This window comes from Anser anser (genome assembly GCF_964211835.1).
Source record: "Anser anser genome assembly, chromosome: 12".
Lineage (NCBI taxonomy): Eukaryota > Metazoa > Chordata > Aves > Anseriformes > Anatidae > Anser > Anser anser.
The window spans coordinates 9,698,892-9,721,413 of record NC_139733.1 but is presented as its reverse complement, the minus strand read 5'-3'; the positions used below and the strand labels follow the sequence as shown (position 1 = coordinate 9,721,413).

At 38.5% G+C, this 22,522-nt stretch overlaps 1 protein-coding gene across 1 annotated transcript in view; it reads left to right on the top strand.

Annotated features, from left to right (window-relative positions):
• RFT1 (RFT1 glycolipid translocator homolog) overlaps positions 1 to 22,522 on the top strand; it is a 42,593-nt gene that overhangs the window by 1,543 nt on the left and 18,528 nt on the right. The window contains exons 3-6 of the mRNA XM_083796363.1: positions 2,073 to 2,171; positions 3,370 to 3,474; positions 8,171 to 8,230; positions 20,646 to 20,732. Coding sequence (XP_083652489.1) covers positions 20,709 to 20,732 — 24 coding nt within the window. The 5' untranslated portion in view covers positions 2,073 to 2,171; positions 3,370 to 3,474; positions 8,171 to 8,230; positions 20,646 to 20,708. The remainder of the gene's footprint in view (positions 1 to 2,072; positions 2,172 to 3,369; positions 3,475 to 8,170; positions 8,231 to 20,645; positions 20,733 to 22,522) is intronic.

Below are 22,522 nucleotides of genomic sequence, written 5' to 3'. Positions count from 1 at the left end.
GTTTGTCTGTCCAAGTACTCAATTGTGCACATCACGTGAATTTTGAATAGTTTGGGAATGATTTTGCTTGAACGAGTAACTATTGATTTCTGTGGAGTTAGGGAAAACAAAGCTGTTGTAGTTACTGTGATTTATTTCTTGAAGGTGGTAAAATGCAATTTAAAAACAACAGATTACATAACTACGATGCTAAGAGCAAAATCAGGCTATTGTGGGCCCAAGTGCTGAGGTTAGATGAAGGTCTCAGAGAGGTGAGCTCTAGTAGATGTAGCTTAAAATTTTGTAACTAAGTTCTGCTCCTCACCACGTGTTTGCCAACACATTCAAAGCTTTGGGTTCAAACTCATCTCTTTTTGTAGTAGGCTGTGCACAACAGCTGAGGCACAGGCATGTGTCCCATTCTGCTACCTTGTTTATAACCTCTGGCAAAAGACTAATGCAAATATCTCGGGGACAGTTCTTTCTTAAATCTCTTCAGTGAAGTAAACCTAAGAAAAGTGATGTAGGAAAGGAATTTCCCATACTCTGTTGGTGATTTCTTCTGTTGAAGACAATCTACTGACTTCCTAGCTTAACATTCATAGTAGATGATTCCATGCATCCAGGATTTCTGTGAAATTTCCTGTGTTTATTTGGTATCTTCAATTTTATTTAAAATTACATAGAGAAAGTAAAAACTATCCTCTCCTTTTGTAGTGGATCACTTTGGGAACAACCATTTTAATGAGTTTTTCTGGCAGAGGTCTGAATGTTTTATTTTTAACGTAAAGCCAAATCAAAGAAACCTACAGTATAGCAGGCCCAGATATCTGAAATACAATCATCCATCAAAAGCCCTCAGTGGGACAATTACAGCCCCCACATCCTCCTACAGCAAACCTTGATTATAGGGAAGAATGCTTGAGGGCTGCAGCTGACATCAGGCAATGTAAAGTATTGTTGCTGCTATCTTCACAAAATCACCTGCTACAAGTCTTTGTAATGAGGTGGGGGAGATTCATTGAACCATGGCTGTTCTAAATTAGTATTGACTTTACATGTTCTGTGATTTATTTCAGTATCTGTATTAATGATATCTATTTAAATTACATAACAGACCAACATCTGTTATGTGGTTTTCACATTCTTTACAGAGCAGACAAATGCAGCTTTAAATACTCCTTTGGAAACAAATACTGTGTGTATCCAATACAGACTCATCACTGTTGAGTGCTCTCAACATTGCTTTCTACCTGAATATTTTTTTCTTTCCCTCTTGAAAGACAAGAAGACCCCATGACTCCTTTCTTCTGTTTTTCAGCAGTTCATTCCAACCTCTGTTTCCACAGCTCACTCTTGGATCAGGTTTTCAAGTGATATGCACCTTATTGTCACTTATGTAGGTAAAGCAAGTGTAAATTAGGTCTAAGTTATTACTCCAGTTTAGACAAAAAGCACTGTGATTTGTTAATGCTCTGCACCAGACTGCAGAGCCCTAAGGTGCCGGAAAAGATCCTCAGCAGTAAGTGATGAGGTCCAGAATCTTGCTGTGCTGTGTACAGACCAGACCAGTGATGCTTCTGTGAGTTTCTTTGACAGGAAATGCTTCATGGGGAGCTTGAGCTCTGGATCAGGCTTTTCTTTGTTAGTTTAGAAATTCATTCACAAAGCTGTATGTAAGAAGGTATTTGTTAGGGACAGAAGTATCACTAATAATGTTAGAATCCTTCAGGCACAGCAATAAGAAAATGTATTTATTCCCTTGCTTCTTAAAATACATCAGATAAAGATTTATGCTTTAGATGCATCACATGGAAAACCATATGGCCACATCCATGCTTGAAAAGACATTTGACTTGGCTAAATTTGTTTCTCAGCAAGTTTGTCCTTGCTGACTGCAGAATTTGGGGATTACATCAGGAATGTAGACAAGGCTGTCATGTCCTCCAGCATTTTTAGCTTGATGTAGATATGAGCACAGGAGGGCAATTAAACACTGTGCTTCATTTCATACTGGGTAGGAGTTACCATTTCATTCCCACAGTTGGATGCTCCATCAACACTGATATTATTTCCTTTTGTACATTCTACAGTGAAATGGATGTATAGCGGCATTTGAAAACATGGCTCATTTTCTTTGCGTCAGGGATATCGGTTCTTAAACGCTTTGGTCCTTTTTTTCTAGCCCAAAGGTAAAGTATGTCTACTCCTTGCTTATTGACATGGACTTTTCTTCAGAGCTGCACTGTCATATCTCTGGTGATGTGGATAATGTTGTTGTTTTTGGAGAAGGTAATTGATAGAGAATAACATTGTAGAGGTGGATGCCTGAATGAACAGAATGGCATCTGCAGAGAGTAGTGAAAGGTAGCAAATGGTGCTGAGTAATATTGTCTTTGGTCACAGAAAAAGTACAGTGAAGAATCTAGAACCAAACTAATACTAGTACAACAGGGAAAAATCTTGGTAAGAAAAAAGCAACAGGAGCAAATACCCAGTGCAGGAAAGACGTGAGATTCTGGGTTGTCCAACAGACTGTTTTTGGGGAGTATGGTTGCTGTTTTAAGGGAATTTGTGTTAAAGAACTAATAGTAGAATTGCACAGGCTCAAAGGAGACTTTAGAGTGACTTTTAGATATCTAAAGGGGGCTGCAGGAAAGCTGGGGAGGGACTCTGTGTCAGGGAGTCTGGTGATGGGACAAGAGGGATGGCTTTAAACTAAGAAAGGGTGGATTTAGATTAGACATTAGAAAAAAAGTCTTTCCTATGTGGGTGATGAGGCCCTGGCCCAGGCTGCCCAGAGGAGCTGTGGCTGTCCCATCCCTGGCAGTGCCCAAGGCCAGGCTGGATGGGGCTGGGGGCAGCCTGGGATGGTGGGAGGGCTTGGAACTGGGTGGGCTCTGAGGTCCCTTCCAACCCAAACTATTCTGTGATCTGTTCACACATTTGTGTCCTGAGTTTAAATTTTCATTTTAAAAAGCACAACTGTATATGACATGTTTAACATGTTCAGCACAGACGATTTCCATTCTGTAGTATGAAACACAAAGGGTAGTGAAGTCACAGTTTGCTTATGACTGAGGCAGAGTCTCCAGAGTGACCTTTGAGTATCCTTTGATTACGATGAAAGAAGCAGACTTTTCTTTTTTAAAAGGTCACCTCCTTTTCGTAAAGGTAGCCTGAAACATTACTACTCAGAAAAGTAAGAGCAAAGATGTTCTCCCCTGAAAAGCTCATTCTCCTGTCTTGGTATTACCCAGTAGTGCTTCACTCTTGTCTGGCAAGGTTTGGGTGGATGGAGGGAGGAAGGGAGTAGGTCTTATTTTTGAGATTTTAAGAGGCTGAATTTTATATTAGCTTCACAGCTTATTTGTTTTCATTCCTGTCCAGTAAAAAGCTGCTTTTCTGCGGGAGCCTGAGGAGAACATGCTCAAGATGAAAGGAAGTGGAATACAGCGGAAGGGCAGCCAAAGTCTGATGGCTTCCTTGCAGATGGTAAGAGCAGTTAAATCATTTAAAAAGGCAGTGTTGTGTTCCTCTTAGCGCTGTCAGCTGTACATCTCTTTTCTATCTTTTGTGAATCTATCGTGTTTGATCATCGGCCAAAACCTGTAGTTCAATTAAATTCTTTTATGAACAAATCACTCTTCATAGAAGTCTGAAGGATGACACGTAGCTTGGGTTTCCCCTGGTACTTTCAGGTTGGTTTTGACCATCACCTTAGCACACTGGATTACAGTCCCATGTGCTGCTTAGTGACACAAGGGGGATGTGACAGCCTTGTCTGGCTACTGTAATGTTCATGCTTCATTACAGATAGAAACATTTATCGCTGCATAACCTATTGAAGATGGACCCTTTTTTTCCCTTAAAATATATGCTTGGCTCCATGTGCTTCAGGTGCATAGTATCTCGCAATCTAAAACAGGAAACGTGGGGAAGATCATGCACAAGTCAGTTTGTTAGGCACTAGCAAAATTCAGCTCATGCTGATGGGAATTAGCAAACTGATAGTGTTGGGCTTCCTGAGTACATGTCCAATGAATGCTAAGTGTGGCAAGCTATCTGCTAATATTAATAATATTTCTCACCCACTATATCATTTTGGGCCATGCAGAGTTCTGGACTGCAGCAGCTGAACAATTCTGGTACCTGACCTTGAACACTTGCATGAAGAAGCTCCTGTCAGTAAAACACTGAAATCTGTGGCCTTTGAATCCCTCTGCTAGTATCCAGCTCAGGGTTTGGCAGAGGAGCACACAGCTGAATGTTGACTTAAAATCATTACCCTTTAGAGAGTATGAGTCTGCTGCCCGAAGATGATGCCACATCATAAATAGAGCGTATTTGTTGCTATTTAGACCTCATAAGATACGAGCAGAATGATTATTTACATATTCGTGGCAGTTTCATTTGAAGTACTTTGTGTGAGGACTATGGGGAAAAAGTATGCAGTTCCTGTGGAACAAGGATATAATTTGTTCAGTAACTACATCTTCTGATCACTTTAGTTGCATTTAGTGTTCTAGTACTTCAGAACGAAAACCTTACAGCAGCAGAGGAGGTTTTGCATCTTTTACTGGATTTCAGATATACTCATTTTTCTTAACTGACTTTTTGTTCCTGATTTACAGTTGTCCACTGTGACTTGTCTTAGATAAGAAACCAATGTAGTTTCAAAGACTCGCTATTTATCTATCACTAAATGGACTGATAACCATACAGAGAGTGGATATTGTTCGTTAGCTAAGGAGGCATTGCTGGAATGAAGCATTGCTCCTGATACCTGTAGCTCTTGTCACTGGAATGTCACTTCTTTAAGCTTTTTGACAAATTGTCTTGCATTGGGAACCAATAGATTGCACCTGAAATTCTGTGTTATGTTTATTGGCTGGAGTCACTCATGATCAAAAAGCTTCTTGGAGTTATTGGCAGGTGGCCACCCGGATCAGTACTGATTTGATAGGTTATCTGGGTATTGGCAGTAGACAGTTGTTGTGTCTGCAGCAATCCATCCAGCTTCCCAGCCAGCTAAGAGCTACTGTGGCTGAATGAGCCCCTATCTTGTCTCTCAATTGCTGCCACAACCATTTCATCTGAACATACCTGTATTGCTAGTTAAGTGACTTTACAAAGGATTCCCTGCTTTGTTGTGTAGATGATCAACAGAATCAATGGCACTGTGTGTTTGGCATCAGTTAGCACAGAGCTCAATGAGAAGGGTGGAAAAGCAACAAGAAGCTTTTTTCCGCTTCTTGCCTTTCCTCCTCATCTTTAACTTTTTCTTGTTTTGTTTTCCAGAATTGTATTTTCTTTTGTACTTTGCAGATACTGTTTCCTGGTAATAGTTTTTCCTGCTTTAACTTCATTGACAATACTTTGAGCAGAGTAAAAAAATCGAATGTCTTTGTTAAAACTTTAAACTTTGTTTACAGAGGTGGTGAATACTGGTAGACAACACACAACTCTGGGTAGGAGTTTGCCTCTGTACCATGGCCAATTATCACTTCTTATCAGAAACTCTTCTTATCAGAAACTTGCTCTTCTGCTTCTTGTCTTTATCACTTAAATTTTTTTTAAAAAAAGATCTCATGACATACATTGTACAGAGCATTCTTCTCAGAGGAGAGCTAAACAGTTTCAAGTGTTGCAAAACAGTTTTCACTTTTTAAATAGAAAATTTATTATGTCTCCTTTAATTCTTTCTCCTATTTTTTCGCACAGCATCAAAAAATTACTGCATCATTTACAGTTTATTATTATTGTTTTTATTTCTTTAACAAAGCTCCTTGTTATTTATTGTTAACATTTCGAATTTTTCAAAGGTTGGAGACTATAAGGGATAAGACCATTCTCTCCTTTTTTTGTGGTCATTTGTTTCAAGTTTTTTCTAGTCCTTTTTTTTTTTTCAGAAATATTTTTTTTTTCAGAAATAATTTTTAGCTTTCGTACAGTTTTCGTACAAATTTCGTACAATTATCATTCTACTAATATCACATCTGTGTACTACCGTTGAGACTGGCTGATCTGAGAACTACCCGGAGATTCCACTAGTTTTTTATCAGCAGTTATTTTTGGAATGTGATCACAGTTGGCTCTATGTTAGTAGGAAAGTGTAAAAAGCTACTTACACTTAATCTAGTTAGCTGATTTTCATTCTTTTCACATATATAAATGGACCTGCTTTTCTGTTGTAGTACTGTCTGTCTTTTAGCTATGTATCTAAATTCTTTCAGACCATACTGTCATTTCCCATGCTTCCAGCATCATCTGTTGGCTACAAGCCCTAATTAGTTTCTTTGCTTTCTTTCACTTTTGTATTTCAAAAAAGTTTTGCCTGATTATATTTTGCTTCATGTAATTTGGGAGGAATAATCTCATACCATAATTATATTTGTCGTTCTCCAGCTTGTTTTTCACACAAATGGATTTTAATAGTTCTTTCTATTTCATATTGTCCACTATAATTCTTAGTTACTTAAAAGTCTTCTCAAAATCTAACCTTCCACATAGCTGTACTTGGTTTGTCTCTCTATCTTTGCAGTGGATTCAGCGAGTGTATGAGTATTGATTCAGGTTTTCATTACTCTGCTCTTATGGTAGTAACAAATTGTCTCTACCAGAAGTCATTGTGAAGGTGAGGTTACAAACGTAGAAATGAATTTCTGCATGTGTAATTACATGTGCAAGACTATTCACACACAATCTGAAGAGTTGATATCAAGCAAAGTCTGTAATTTACTATTTTTTCTGCTTTTTCTTGGATTTATTTTTTGTGATTTCACCACCTTTCCCAAAGACGAAGTATACTTCATTTTTATTGGAGAGAGGGTTCATTATCTCGGATGTTGTAACTGTAATCAATAGGGGTCATTTAAACTCTAGATGGCAAGGGAATCTTAATTGGACCCCTTATAATAAGGTCAAGTTGATTCAGTGCTGTGTAAGTGATGGAATTATTCTCTCCAATGTGCCTCTTTCATTACAGTTGTGTAATTCCAAGCAGCAAAGATGAGAAGTCATGCAGAAAATCTGTCAATTTTCAGACTGCTTTGAAGCCTTGCACACTGAAGATCAATAAATGTTGCTAAATTAATGAGTAAAGGGAATTTTCATGGAGTATTAATGGCAACAAAATCGTGTTATCGCTCTTTTATGTTTTTATGCAAGGCAGTTACGTAGCGAATGAGAATATGTAAAGTAATGGGAAGAATTAATTTAAAACCTCTGTCTAGTAAGCAGGAGCATCAGTTTGAACTGCATGCCACTAAATACTGAACTCTTGATTACTGTTTAACAAAATCAATGCAAAACAGAAGTCTGTAGTGAATCTGGTGCCTGCAGCAGATACAGTTTGACAATAAAAACCAATAATCAGTCCCAAAGTCAGGCATTTAATAGCATCTGTGTTTTATGTCTTTTTATTGATTCTTGTGGTCCTTAAGGCCAACTGTCGATTTACTACCTCTGTCTGGATCTGGGGATGTCAATGACTTAGAGGAATGTGTTATTTTTTGTTTGTTCTGTATTGTGTATGGGTTACTGCAATTAAAATTCTTAACTGTAGCCTGTGAAAATGTTGCTCGAGGCATATACCCAAACATCTCAGGAGAAAACACCATTTCCTGGGTAGTGAATAGGCAGGAGTGAAAATTAAACACTTTCATTTTTAAAGTTTGCAACAGACCCTTTATTAAATATACAATTTTCATATAACTAACTTTATTTAGCAGATTTTTATATATCTCAGAGAAATATGTCAGGACTGGAGGTGGTGGTTTACAAAGAGATCCTGTATCATCTTAGAATAACCTATTTAACAGCAGTGGATGAAATATCTGAGAATTTCACTAATTCATAATTCAGTAATTAGGCATTTTATAAATTCTGGGAAGAAAAAATATGGTTTATCTTCATCTATCAGTGAGGATTTAGGAGCTGTGTGCCTTGTGCATTCATTTCAGCAACACCTCTTTCCTTTCCCAAAGCGAATACATTAGTATTTACTAATGTTTTATGGTATAGAAGCATAACTTAGTTTTTAATGCCTCAAAAGTTTATGCTATTAACTAGTTTATTTTTGTGTGTGTATCTATAGTTCATTGTCCTATGCTATAGTAACTCTGTGACATACTTTGCTTCTAATATGAAAAAAGGCATCTGAAATGTAGACGATTGCTTGAATTCACAGGTCTTGAGCACTACTGGGAATGGAGCCTGGAGTCTTGACTCACATGCCTCTCTTTAACCGGTAGGTAATATTTCCTCTTTGGTGGTGAATTGCTGAACCCAAAACTGAAATAACTGATCATTTGCAAGCCTGGAACACAGTCCACTTTCAAGTTGCTTCAGAAATCTTGCTTTGCTGCACTGGTTTGTTAAGTTGCAGTGCACTCCGAAAAAAAAAAAAGGGGGAAAAGTTTCTATGTCCATACATGGTAAAGAATTTCTGAGAAATGCTTTGGAATTACTGCTGAATCACTCTTAAAATGCTTGGGAGAGATCTCAGAATAATGTGCAGTGATGTGTGGCAAGTTAACTGCAAATATATGTCCCTGCCACCAAAAAGTATTTCTTCTTTAAATACAAGAATACATGCATCTAATCTTTCCCATTGCAAATCTACAAAGCACTTTCAGATTTTACTATGAGATAGAAATGTAGGGTCAGAGAATTAGTCTAGATTTTACCTATGGCTTATTTAATAGTAAAACCTTCAAGTGCAATGTCTGGTGGTGTGGTTGTGTGTATGGGTAATCCCCTGAAAAATCACATCCTTTGCTTTTTGTTTTGATGTACTCTTTAGGATTGGCAGTCTAGTTACGGCTGGTGAAAGTATACCCCACACAAATAAACACAGTTAACTTGTGTGTTGTAGTAAAAAAAGAAATACTCCTGACGTGGCTTGCTTTGGTTCTTCCTGTGATGACAGAAGCAGGACAAAGTTTTGAAAATAACATTTGCTTATGTTTTTATTAGGACAGCTTGTTTCTTTGTTAATCAAAAAGAAGATAATAGCCCTCCCTTACATTCCTGCCTTGCTTATTCACAGGTTAACCTAAATAGCAAAGAGCTGCTCTTGCCTATATCATCTCTTTACTTCAGAAGATTCTGCTTCATTTGCAGCAGCAAGCCCTATGACATGCACACAGGCCTATGTTGATGTAGCTATGGCAAATGGTACCTAATCCTGTTTTCATCTCTTAATCTAATCAACTGGTGCACAGTAATTCCCTGAACATAACTGGATTATCAGCACAGTCAAACTTCTATCCAGTCACAGTTTAAAATGAACTGTTACAAGGCAGTAGTCAAGGGACTTAATAGTTATAGAAGAGACGCTTAAATCAGCCAATCTGATTAATCAGAACCTCTTTGAAAACATACCACATTCTGAAGGCTGCAGACTGATACTCTGTTCTAATCATGTGCAAATATCTTCTGCTTTTTCCAGCCTCAAGGCAGGCCTGTTTGCCTCACGCAAGGAGATTTTTGTTCCTCATAATGTTTGGTTGTAAGCAATAGCTGCCTTTCAGTGAGGAGTGGGTATGAGTCTCCCTGTCTCCTCCTGCCCCTCCCCTTTTTTTTAACTGATAAATTTTATAATTTTCAGCAGCTCCGTGGTAGCAGCATGTTGTGGTTTAACACTGATAGGCAGCTCAGCACTACACAGCCACTTGCTTCCTCCCCCCCGACAGTGGGATGGGGGAAAGAATTTGAAAGCTCTAAGTAAAAAAACTCATGGGTTTGAGATAAAGACAGTTTAATAGGTAGAGCAAAAACTTTGTTTGCAAGCAAAGCAAAACAGGGAATTCATTGCTGCTTCCCATCAGCAGATGGGTGTTCAGCTGTTTCCAGGAAAGCAGTGCTCGTCATGCAAAACAGTTTCTTGGGAAGATAAATGCCAGCACTCTGAGTGCCCTCCCTCCTCCTTTCCCCAGCTTTTCTTGCTGAGCCTGACATCGTATGGTATGGAATATCTCCTTGGTCAGCCTGGGCCAGCTGTCCTGGCTGTGCCTCCTCCCAGCTCCTGGAGCCTCCTCGCTGGCAGGGCGGCGTGAGGAGCAGAAACGTCCTTGGCTGCGCAGGCGCTGCTCTGCAACAGCTAAACCCCTGGTGTTAATACCACTGATGTTCATCGAAAACCCCAAACGTTGCACCGTACCAGCTACAGTGAAGAAAATTAACTCCATCCCAGCCAAAAGCATGACACAGAATTACAGTAAAACTGTAGTTTTTGAAGAAAAAAGTCTTTCAGGTCCTAGCACTAAGCATTTCATTTGTGATTCTTCCAGCTAGGAGTTGAGAGTTCATCCAACAGGAAAGTGAGTTTAACTGACACTTAGGAAAATTTTGAGGGTTTTGACTTGACTACCATCTCATAGGTCAAATTCAGATGTGATTTCTCATCTTTAAGCAACTGCCCCAGAACAGTACTTCTATATACTGCTGTGCAGCCTTAAACTTCATTAGTCAGTGCAAGTCAGTGCAGTCTCCTGATTGGGTTTGCAGTGATACTCTGATACTCAGGACACAACCCATGTGTTCACATACAAAGAAAATTTAATCTAGTAACCTTTAATACTCAGAGTGTGTAGTTCCAGTTTTACCAAAAATTTTTTTCAGACCCTGGGAGCCTCTGCAAATAATGAAAAAATCAGTTTAGTAACTGTGCGACTGAGAAGTATGAAGCCTACTGATTTAGCACCGTTAATGAAACAGCTTCCTGAAGCTTTTCCAGGAATTGCATCCAAGTACTGAGTGCCTTCAGCTGATATATCCGTAACACTCAGCTCTTAGAGTAACTAATATTTTTGGCTTTGTGAATGTAAATAGTGCTCTCAACAAATTCAACATATTTCACTAAATTAGAATGTTTAATGCTGTTGAAACTGAAGTCCACAAATATACTAGGGTGAATGTGATTGGGTACAGGAGGAAGCAGGAGACAGTATATGGACAGCAGTTTTAAGCATTTAAAGAATTCTGCGTCTTGGTTAATTATATAAAATTAGTTGAACATGCCCTAATCCAAAGCACTATGGCTTCTGGGTACTCCAGTTTAAAAGCCATATAGACATGCTAATTTTAAACTTCCCTTTTAGAAGTGTAGCTTTAATTGTGAACTTACCTGTTTCCTAAATAGTGAGTCTTCATTGCCTGGGTTCACTGATTTCAGGTCCTGGGCAAGCTGTAAGTGATGATGAGATGCAGATCCTCACAGAGAGCCTCATGGTTGATTGAACATTTGTGGAAGGCTTGTTTTTACAGACACTGGTAAATTTGTGTGTGTATTAGTAACTGGGATCTGCTCAAAAGCCTATGTGAAGTCATTGACTCTTGCAAGGGCTGAAATAACGTCTGTCCCATTATAAGCAGTGGCAGTGGGCTCTTCTGCAGCTCTTAGGGCAGAGAAAACTTCATGGGAAGTGTCTGCTAATTCTGACAACTAAGTGTAACAACCAAACCCTGGCAGATTCTGCCTGAAATATACGTGGTGGCTCATAGAAATGCTGCATGGAGCTGAGTATATTGATGACTGTTACTGTCTGTCTTCTGTCTGCCAAGACGGATGTGGATATTTGGTGCAGCACAGCCAGCCTGTGCAGTTAGCTGTAAGAGGGAGACATCTGTTTCTGAACAGCAGGGCACACCTGAATCTGTGGGCACCCACCTGAATGTGACTCAGCTTGTGGTGGTAGGTAGTGCTGGCCCATCATTAATGAAAGATATTATTATCAGAGATGTGATATGGGTGCAGGGAGGGGAGTTAAAAAACTGTCTGCACGCAGGAAAAAAGTTTCTTAATTCACTCTTGTCACTGCTGAAGGAAAAAAAAAAAGAGAAACAGAAGCAGAAAGTCAGTAAGATGAAAATCAGCACTTCCTGTATACTGTTAGTTCAGCGTTACAGTTGTCAGTCTACAACTGCCCATCGTTATCAAGTACTTAATAATCAGTATTAATCTAGTTCTGGGATAACTTCTAAGAAATTATTTCATAGCATAGCAGCTGAAAGAATGTGCTGCATGTTAATTATTTGCGTTATCCGTCTCCCAGAGTAACAGCTGGCAAGCAAAGAGCCTAGATTAAAACCCACTACGCAGATAAGTGCCCTGTTTATGTAGGTGTAGAGCATATTATATAATCTCTTAGAGCCAGTGCCCCCAGAAGTGATGAAATACTACGTGACGTAGGGACTGATTTGGAGTACATCCTGTGGGCCTTAAGTGGGAGGCACTGTTCTCTGTGCAGGTGTATGCAAGATCTCTAATGCTTGCGGTTTTACAATGTGACAGAAAAGAGCTAAAGAGTCACAGGGTGAGAAATTGGTCTAGAAATCAGTCAGTGAAGACAGCTGTCGTCTTTGAGATGTGACTATCCTGGCTGGTTTCAAGAAGACAAATGTAAAGATACTGGTTGTGAAGTCGTGGTTGGTATTCTGACCTACGCAGGTGTGTTCCCTGTTTCTTTACGCAGATTGCTAAGCAGTGGAACTCTCATTCCAGGTAGTGGAAGTGTGAATTATTAGCAAAACTGTTCAGTCGTGGGCAACTCCTCTTTTCTGTTTGAGAAGGCAGAACAGTAAACTGGAAGCATGTACTTTGTCCTTTCAGTCTCAGCCTCATCAGTCTGTTTCCCAGGGAGGTGACAGTTGCTGTTGGTTCCTTCAGTACGTGTCTTCCCATGCATCTCCTGGGAGCGTTGTGCAGAGTTCTACATGTGCTTACTCTTTGGCTGGGGGGATGCAGCATTAGTGAGTCCTGTGAGACCTTGAGCCATAATGAGTCATTCGACCCCTCTCAGATTGTTGCCTTAGAAAATGAGAGGATCACAGAGACGTCCTTTTAAAGAGCCAGCATGCTCCCTCAGTGCCAGAGGGGAAGATGGGTGATGATCTGTGGCTCTTGAAACCTCCGTGCTGTTTTTATAAGAGGAGGACTTTCACTCTTAGGATCTCTACATTATTTCAGTCTCTAAATGCAACTTACAGTTTCACTCAGCTAAATATACTTTATTTCCTGTCCTGTGCTTTCAAGTTGTAATGCTTGAACAGTGGAAATACTGTGTTTTCCCCAGAGGCAAAAACAGTCTTGTGAAGGACAAAGTATCTGGGAAACATTGGGATGAAAAGGAAGTTCAGGAATTGCACGGCATAACTTTCAAATAAGAATCCCAAGTTTTTTTTTAATCTTATAAAGGAATGATCTGCTCCCTCTTTCCCCCTTTCCCTTTATTTTGATTTATTTTGTGACTTGTATTTAGTTATATTGATGTATACTCTATGGTGTGCTTATTGAGAATGTGCAACTTAAGTTACATTATCCAGGCTGAAAATACTAGGGGAAAGCAACAACGATAAGATCTGATTTAATACAGTGCAGTTTGTAGCATCTGGTTGTCATATTTCTATGTGCTTGTCTCATGCAAGCGTTCTGACAATTAATATTGATATGATGCTCTGAATGTGCAAAGGATTGAACAGAGTAAGTGCCAACGTGACTGTGTGCCCTTTGGCAGAAACTAGATGAGGTCTAAAAAAGAATATTTGACTTTTTAAGTTGTACAAACTTTCATTAGGTTTAATCTATTCTTATAGAGGAAGAAGGAACTAATAATGAGGCAATCTTTAGAGAGCTATGAGCAAGACTGTTCTTATCTTTTGCTTTCCTTTGGTACGTATCCAGAAGAAAGTAGCAACAATGCATATTCAGTCTATTTATTTTTATCTGTGTTGACAATACAGTCACTAGTTTTCTACTGTTCACAGTAAACTTTTGGCAAACTTGTGCTGCTCATTGACCATAAAAATCCTCTCATGCACTTCCAAAGGAAAATTGGGAAGTCTTTCTGTTCCGTGTGCTGTCTATTCATCTCACAAATTGCACAGGATAATTAGACTGAAATTTCCTATTTATTCATAAACCAGCACATGATGGGGAGTAACACTGGAAACTGTCCCAAAATTGCCCGACCAGCTCTGATGCTGTCAGCATAATTCAGTCTCTGTGGCAGTACAGTGCTGTCAGCTTTTGCATATTGCTAGCCAACTTCACTTTAGAAATAGTTGCAGAGGGGAGGTTTTTGCGATTTTTTTTTTCCCCCCTCCTATGGTGTTCCGGGGTGGATTTCAAAAAAAAAAAAAAAAAAAGGCAGTTCTTGGTCCCACACTGCCTTAGCAATCCCATCCAGTTTTCTCTTTAATGTTTTCCACATATGGTTGTGAAATTCAGTGTCTGACTTCTTTCCTAAATATAGAATCATCATTCTTTTAAAATGATTGATGCATTAAGCTTCACTTGTTTTCAAAACCTGTCTTTCTCCTTCTATAAGTATTTGAGCATTTTTTTAGCGTCTATTTCACAATCACTTTTCATGTAATTTTACTGTTCTTTTTGTTTCACTGTATTTTGGTCAGTATCTCTTTTGCTCAGTTTTGAAGCAAAAAGCATAAAGAGAACACTATCAGTGGAAGAGTAGCCATGCGTGAGTTGCCTGTGTCCCACAGTTAGCATAAAGCTTGTTTTTCACACAGCTGTGCTTCTTAGTTTGTGTTTGTAGAACAAAAGTAGTGATGATGGTATGAGCAAAGATGAAGCTTACTGTTTTTTCAGTTCAGTATTGAGCAAATAGCTTTTGTCTCTTCGCAGCGCTACCCAGCTGTAACCTCCTTATGTACTTCTGCATTATTATCATGATGAAATTGAAATACCTTTAAATGAATGTCTTTGCATTGCCTCTTGTTAATGATGCTAGATTTTGATTCAGGTGAAAATAGACCAAATGTCAGTCTGGTTTGCAAAAAGAAAAAAAAAAAGCGCAAACTGAATGAGTGTTTTTTTTAAACTGGTGAAACTTTGTGTGTTTATATTCACTACACAAAAAGCAGGAAGCAGCCTATGATTTTAATAATATGCTTAGAACAAAATCTGAGATTTGAACAGCTTTTACTGCTTTGGCAACATTTTCTATTGTCAAATTTACAATGACTTATTGCATAACTATTTTGAACCAATTCTGCCCGTGTAGGTCTCAGTTTTAGGGGCCTGCAGCACCTTCAAACCTCTCCACTTTCAGCACAGGAAAGAATGTTTAATGTCACATTGGGGACATAAATCAGTAAATGGCACTTTAAAGCAAACAATTTTATTCATGGGGAAACAATTGTAACTGCTAATTACAGATGTATACAAGTGATCATGGTCTTTAAAATAGATTGTTCTTAGGGGTAAAAATATGTAAAAAAAAAAATTATTTTAATATTGTCCATTGTCAGTCAAACTTGTCAGGCTTCATCCTGCAAGTGTAAATATTTTGTTAAATAATTAAGAGCAAGTTTAAAAAACAAACGAACAAAAGATGAGGGCAGTTTTGAGTAGACTTTATTGAAAAACCCACTATATATTCAGTCCTGTGCATATTCAGTGTTGTATAGTGAAAAGGATTGTTTACTTTTTGTACTTATGCATTAACAAGGCACCTCAGATATTGGGCCTACATTGTTGCAAATTATATATTCCATATCTGTGTAACGGATTAGATCTCACTGTTTAGTATCATGGCTCACTTTTCTTTTTCAATAATCACATGGAATTAGTGATGTAAAGGTTTGGAAAACTGCCATAATTGCAATAAAAAAGGTTAATTTCATAATTTCCTGACTAGTGCTTTCCTAGGCTGCAGTGAACTCGCATACCACACTTGAAGACATTATGAACAACGTTACTGGGATTCGTTCTGCACAGTTCAATCACCTCCCCCTCTCTTAGGTATTAAAGTCAGAGGCTCAGGGTACAGTGTCAGTGAAATAGTTAGAAGCACCATATGTGCTTAAGCGCTTATATAGTGCTTACGTTGTGAGATTCTGTGTATTTGATGGAAGGAATTTGAACAGTTTGCTACAGACAGAACAATTTCTCACTCTTTGCATTGGACTTTCAGCATGACTGATAACATCAAGTAGGTTTTGCATGCTAGTGGACAGGAACTTGCTTCATAGTAAACATTGTTTTAGGAGTATGATGTGGGTAGAAGATATGCACTGCTGGTTTAGTCTCAGACATACGGTCAGATCCCTTTGTTTGAACCTCCCAACATTCTTCAGGATGTGAGTGGGAGTATTCTACCATTTACAAAAACTTTAAATGACTCCTGTAACATTTTGTGATGAGCCTCCTTTATTACTGGTTTCTCAGAAAAGAATTTTGTTTTAGGTATGATGAACATGGAGAACTAAAAACGTATGTTGAAATACATAGTCCTTTTGAAATGTACAGATGAAAGAACCATGGTGTGAACTGTGACCTACAAGCTGCAGAACAGTACGTAAAGGCACTAGTGACAGTTTATGGCTCCAGATTAGTAGTGTGTCATGTGCCATGCCTTTAGGTTTCTAACATGATGCTCGTGAGGTCAAGAAGATGAAAGTTCTTCCACTGAGATTCCTCTTCTGTAAGTTTACTTCTTGAGTAAACTTGAACCCGGGAAGACCTACTTTTGTTGTTCGATTGGCTTACTTGGGCCCTCTTATGGGCTGCAGGGCTGACTGCATTCCTTTTCAACCTCTCTTCCACTGGGCAAGAAGTCAAGCTGTGACTCGTGGTAGGAATGCAGACTTCCTAGTAAAAATAGAGTATCTAGTAGGATATATGTAACTTTTCATAGCATAAGTTCTTGGGAAGGTAAGAATTACAGAGTATGTACACATACCAGCATCCAGGTGCCCATGTGGCCCCGATGATTACCAGGGAAAGGAAACAGTCTATTAAATGTCTATTAAATGCCGTAACTCCTTTATAAGTAAGGTCCCTAATTATTTATGCCCAAGTGTCTTGATGATACTAGAGCCAATATACCCACCAGGTTGTAGGTGTGGTCAGGAATGCATTAGTGGATGATGACATCTATTGTAATACGCAGATTTTTACCCTCAGCAACTAAACCATGAGTCTGAAGAGGGAGAGGAAAGGCAAAAAATGGATAGCTAAGTTGAGGCAACAACTAACCTAAATTAATTGCTCATTATCTTTTTCTTTTAGTTGCTTCTTCCAGCTGTGAATTTAGCCCCATGTATTGTTATGCTGCCGCTTCAAAAAAACACCACCCTTACCCACAAACCTTTAGAATTGAGTGGACATTCTAGTTTGTCTTTTTCAAGTTGCAAACGTTGTGGTTTAATTGTAAAATAAAAAGTCCCCTCTTGCTTCCTTACTAAATAAGCTGTTGCATTGCATTTCCTCTTGAAGACATACTTTGTTTTTTAGCTTTGCCTGTCACTCTGAGCTTGTGCTATACAGTCAAGTAGAAAAAAAATACTTCCCTTTATTCAAACAAATTGTAACTGTTACAGTCCTCCTTAATGGAAGAGGTTTGGTAAAGCCCGTGATTTTGTTAGCGTGACGCATGATCTTGTATTTGAGGACTTTCAGAAAGGCATCTCATATAATGACTGATCTCACTTGTCTTTTCTATTTGTCCATCATCAGCACAGTGGTTGGGGCAGGTGGTGTCACTAGACTCTAAGCCATCCTATGTTTATTCTGTGTAAGCCTACAGACTGAGCCAGCTGGGATAGCAGTGCAGCTAAACTTGGAGAGTAGTCTTGTTCCTAATGAACTGAGAACAAACTAAGGACTTGTCAAAGTGCGTTGTCTTATGACCTTGGGCTTTCTTAATCTAGGACAGAATAATAGTACTTTTTTCTGAAGAGAAAGGTATGCAATAAAGTCATATTTTCAATATAGTTTGAGGCAACGCAGGTCAGTAATGTGACTTTATGCAGATCTGGATTAGAGGCAGAGATGATTTTGATTCTCAAGATTGTTCCCCTGTATTCAAATTTAGGGGATTCTAACATTCTTCAACCCCCTATGTTGTTTTTAGGTGTTTATTTACCTTTTAGTGGATGGTCCTCTTGGGAGCCCTTCTCAAAAATGGAGATTTTGGGAAAAGAAGTTATCTCCTGATGGAGGAGTCGCTTTACTTCCCATATTGCTAATGAGCTTTTGTAATTGGATTTTCAGGGTTTTGCACTGGAAGTGAAGTTTAGCCGTTGAAGGATAACGTGAGTGTTCCTGACTGTTTTAAGAGATTGCTTACTTGTCACTAAGGAATAAGAGGAACCCAAAAAATGTATTTCACTTAGCTGTAACTGTAATGAATGCTAGAGGAGGTCCCGTAAGGGGGATAGAGGTATTTTAATCTTTTCAGTTTGCCAAACTGATCACTGTATGCTCAGAGGGGTTATTTCAGCTAACAATGGAAGTCAGCTCTTGAGGGAGATGGAAATGTATGACATGAAGAAATACTTGACTCATAATTAATTTTGTTCTACAGGTGATCATTCACAGTATTATGTAATATCATACGATGGTAATCTGAAGGTGGTGTATGGTGACTCACAAATCCTGTATTCTCAGGTTTTAGAAGGTATTCCATTTAAGTGATTCTTTTCCTTTCAAATACTGAAGTACTTGAAGTAGTAAAAAAAAAAAAAAAAAGTATCCTGTTTTGTGTCAGCTATAAAGCTTTACTAGCTGTAAAGTATAACTCCTGGATGTTTCTAGCTTCTTTATAAGTAAATCTCCAGTGACTCAAAGAAGAAAAGAGAAACTGGAATATTTTACAAGAATATTTTTTATTTAATGCATTTTCAGAATCCAAGCTCTACTATGTATTGAAGAAGCACTTGCTAGATGGGTCCTTCCAGGGTGAATATTTTAACATGTTCATTGAGTTATTGTCACTGTTGATTTTAAGTCTTAAGGCCATTTCACGCAAAAACAAGTGATGCTGAGGTCAAAGCAAGTGTAATAGCATTTGTTGCTGAATTTGAAAATATAGGAGGATCACCCTGCATGAATACTCAGAAGCTGTGAAGTGTTTTAATGAACAGAGCCTTATTTCTATATGACTGTTAGAGGAAATAGTGTATATGAGCATGTGTTTGCATAGCAACTAGGAGTCTCTTGTAGACTTTATGCACCTCTGTATCTTTCAAATATACTTTTCCTCAAGGGAAGTAGCTTGGAGCTTATGGAAGGATAAGATACCAAGCACCGGTTAGCAGAGATTTTTAAGTGCTTACTGCTGTAGAATCTATTTCTACAACTTTAGTATGGCTCTTATACCCCAGAGAATACTTGTGTATTCTCACTGATAATGCGTTCACCAGCACCAAGCATAATTGCGAAGTTTAACCTTATACAATGTGTATGAAGGAAGAAGAATTTTGCAACACCTACTCATCACATTTGTAATTCATGTTTGTAAGTTACAATTTGAGATGTATTGTTCCCTGGAAATAATGCTTATCTCAATGATAGTTAAAGTTGCATGTATCTGGCACGAACGATAAATGAAGACAGTTAATATTTTACAAGGTGAAGGAAACAGCCTTCAGGAGAACTTCTCATTTATGATTGCTGCTGACATTATGAACTTTCTGAAAAGATAGAGATGTTTCCATTATATATTGATAGACTTCCAGAGCCACAATAGTTAGATGAATTGACTAAGCTGTGTTTGAAGTGAGTGGCTGATGCAAAGTTTCCTAAGCCAATTATGAGAGAGGTAAGAAGAGAATGTTAGATTGTAGTGAACATGACTGGAATTTCTAGCCTTGAGGAAGGCAAGACAAAAATCAAATTCAGTTGAACACGTAAAAGTACATACAAAGGAAATGCTTAGCATTTAGAACATACTGAACAGTAAAGATCGTGCAGATTTGAATATGTACGTGTTTAAGGAATGTACAAATTCTGCAAGAATTTAAGCAAGGAGCTTGCCAGCTCCAGTGACAAAACTACTGTAATTTATTACTTCCCCCAGATTCAATAACTTTGATTTTATTTTATTTTTTTTTTAGATTTTAGTGTCTGTGAACACTATGGATTTTTAAAGTGCAAAGAGAGCAAGAAAAGCGTAAAGCTTACTGGAAGCACACAGCATTGCACAGAACGTTCCTTTTTTGCTCTTCTAACTAATATATGCTATTTCTTAAAATCTGTCTAATATGTTGTGAAGTATGCAGTGTAATCATTTGACACAGTTGTTGAAAACTTGGCACTATCCCATCCTTAATATTTGGCTATTTGAGTTGTGTATTTGCTGCATTTTTTGCTTTTCCTGAGTTGAATATTAGTTTACATTACATATTAAAGTCCACTATATACTTAAAATATTTCAATAAATAAAAATAATTTAAAAGTGAAATTGATAAAGCAGCAAAACAGTTGATCAAATTACATGTAAGCAGTGTATTTAAGACCAATGTACTCTGAAAATGTGTGAGGCAAAGTTAATGTTAACTTGTGTTAACATTAATTAGTAGTCCAAGGCTACTGTGGAAAGCAGAGAGTGCATTTTTTTTAAAATGTAGCATATCACAGAAAAAAATCCTCTGCATTCTTCAAGGAGACCCTTAATCCCAAAGAAAAGACATAAATGAAATCCTTGCTGAACTAGTATGTAGCCAGAAAAAGATGCAATTCTTTGTTTAACCACGTAACATGCATTGAGAGATTAACTCAATCCACAAAGCCTGGGGACATTAATCTGAAAAGCCCTTTAGGGACACTTTGGAGAGAAGAGAAACTGTCACAGCAGTAATTGCTAGTGTACTTTGCTGGTGAATGGCCTGTGAATCTCTTCTATCTCTTCTTGCAGTTCTGCACTGAAATGGAAATAGTACATCCTCACATCCAGATACATCCCTGATCTGAGAGAGGAATGATCGCCAGAGAGCTTAATGAGGTTTGGTTCCAAGTCTGGTAAATCTAGATGTGACTCCTTGCTTTGCCCCCCAAACTCCTAGTAGTTTTTGTGGAGGGACAAGCTTTATATGATCAGGAACAAAGAGATCTCTCACATGCATTCTTCTAAAAATCTAAAACAAACAAAAAAAAACCCACATAATTTGTGTCTTGTACTGACACAAGGCTTCTGAGCAGTATAAGGAAATTCTTTTGGAAAAGATCCCAGGGGAAAAAAAAAAAGTATTTTTTCCTCATTAATGAAATGGCAAAGTGTGGACTTAGAGCAGAGGTAGAGCAGTTCTGTTGAGCCTCATGCTTCCTACAAAGCATGGGGCTCTGCAAAGCCAGCACCGTACGGTTCCAGCTCTGTCCCCCCTTGTCTCCTGTAGTGGTATCTGCGGGCTGCAGGTCAGAGGGGGAGGGATGGGAAGAGGGGTGCATATCAACCTTAAATGCAGTATGCCCTGTTGGGAGGGCCTGCTGCCCTTGGAGCCTCTCCTTTCAGCTGCAGCAGAGTCCAGGCAAACGGAGGCACAGAGCAGGGCTGGGCACATGGATGGCAGCCTTTAGCTGCCCGCTTTGGCTGTCAGGGATCTTGCTTTGTCTCTGTGTGCAAAATAACTGGAGAGGATGCCATCTGGGGACAGGGGTGCTCAGCCAGCAGCAACATTTTTGATTTTTTTTGTTCATTTCTAAAAACAGTCCTGACTCCAAAGCTAAAGGCTTTTGCAGCAGCTGTAAAAATCTACAGTCTTTAGCTCACAGCATAGGTAGTCATCTACATCATGCACTATTCCAGGAGGTGTTGGGCAGTAGCAGAGAACTTTGTCTATGATTTCACAGCATAGTTGGTTATCTAACTTGATTCCTAAAAGCAACCTTTAAGGGAAAAAAATGCACAAATAAGACAAAGCTGTGAAGTTACATTAATATGTTACATTAATATAAATATAAAGTGTAGTGTTTATTTGGTTTAATAACTTGCATGTTTACTATTGATCCTTTATAGGGGCTTTAATTTTGGTCCTGCAATGAGTTGTTTTAAAATGTGGTCTTGTTTCAAGATCTCACTGCTGATTTAAGATTCCTGCTGCCCATTGTCACTTTGTCATTAATTTGGAAGCTTTTGTCCTAAAGGAAATTTGCTGTAATAGTTTAGCTGAAGATGATTTCCCTTGTGATGAAGTGATATAATGGAAGGTCTTATAACATGTTAAGAGCAGTTAGTGCTCAAGAAAATTTTATCAATTAGTATAAAAATTGTGGACTTTGACTTCATATCACTTTTTGTCATGAAATACTTTATTAATGTGATAGTAAAATGAAGTTATAAACGCTAACATTTTTCTTTTTGAAAGTTTATAGAAACAGTTGCAACTCATTCTGAGGCCTGTATATGCAACTGTGTGGTGTTTTTTGGACTAGTTTAACTTCAGAGTAGATCTAATGGTTCTCTTTGCTCTAGAGGTTCTACGTACCTTTCATACAACAGGGGTTTATCCAACTGCCCTGAGCCAAGCAGTATGTTTGTTCAGTGCTGGAGGAACATCCAGCCTAGTTTAGCTCCAGATGCAGCCTAACTTTGGGAGTAAGGACCTCTGTAATGGTTAGTTTATCTTCCTGCCTTTGCTATTAAGGAAACTGAACTATCTTAGAATACGCCGTTGTAAATAGTTGTCTCAGGACAACCAAAAAAGGGATAGGTTGTGATGGGAGTCTGGAGGAATGCAATAAGTGGGCATTGCCTGCTGTGGGAATTGGAGAATAATGGTTTTGAATACATTTTCT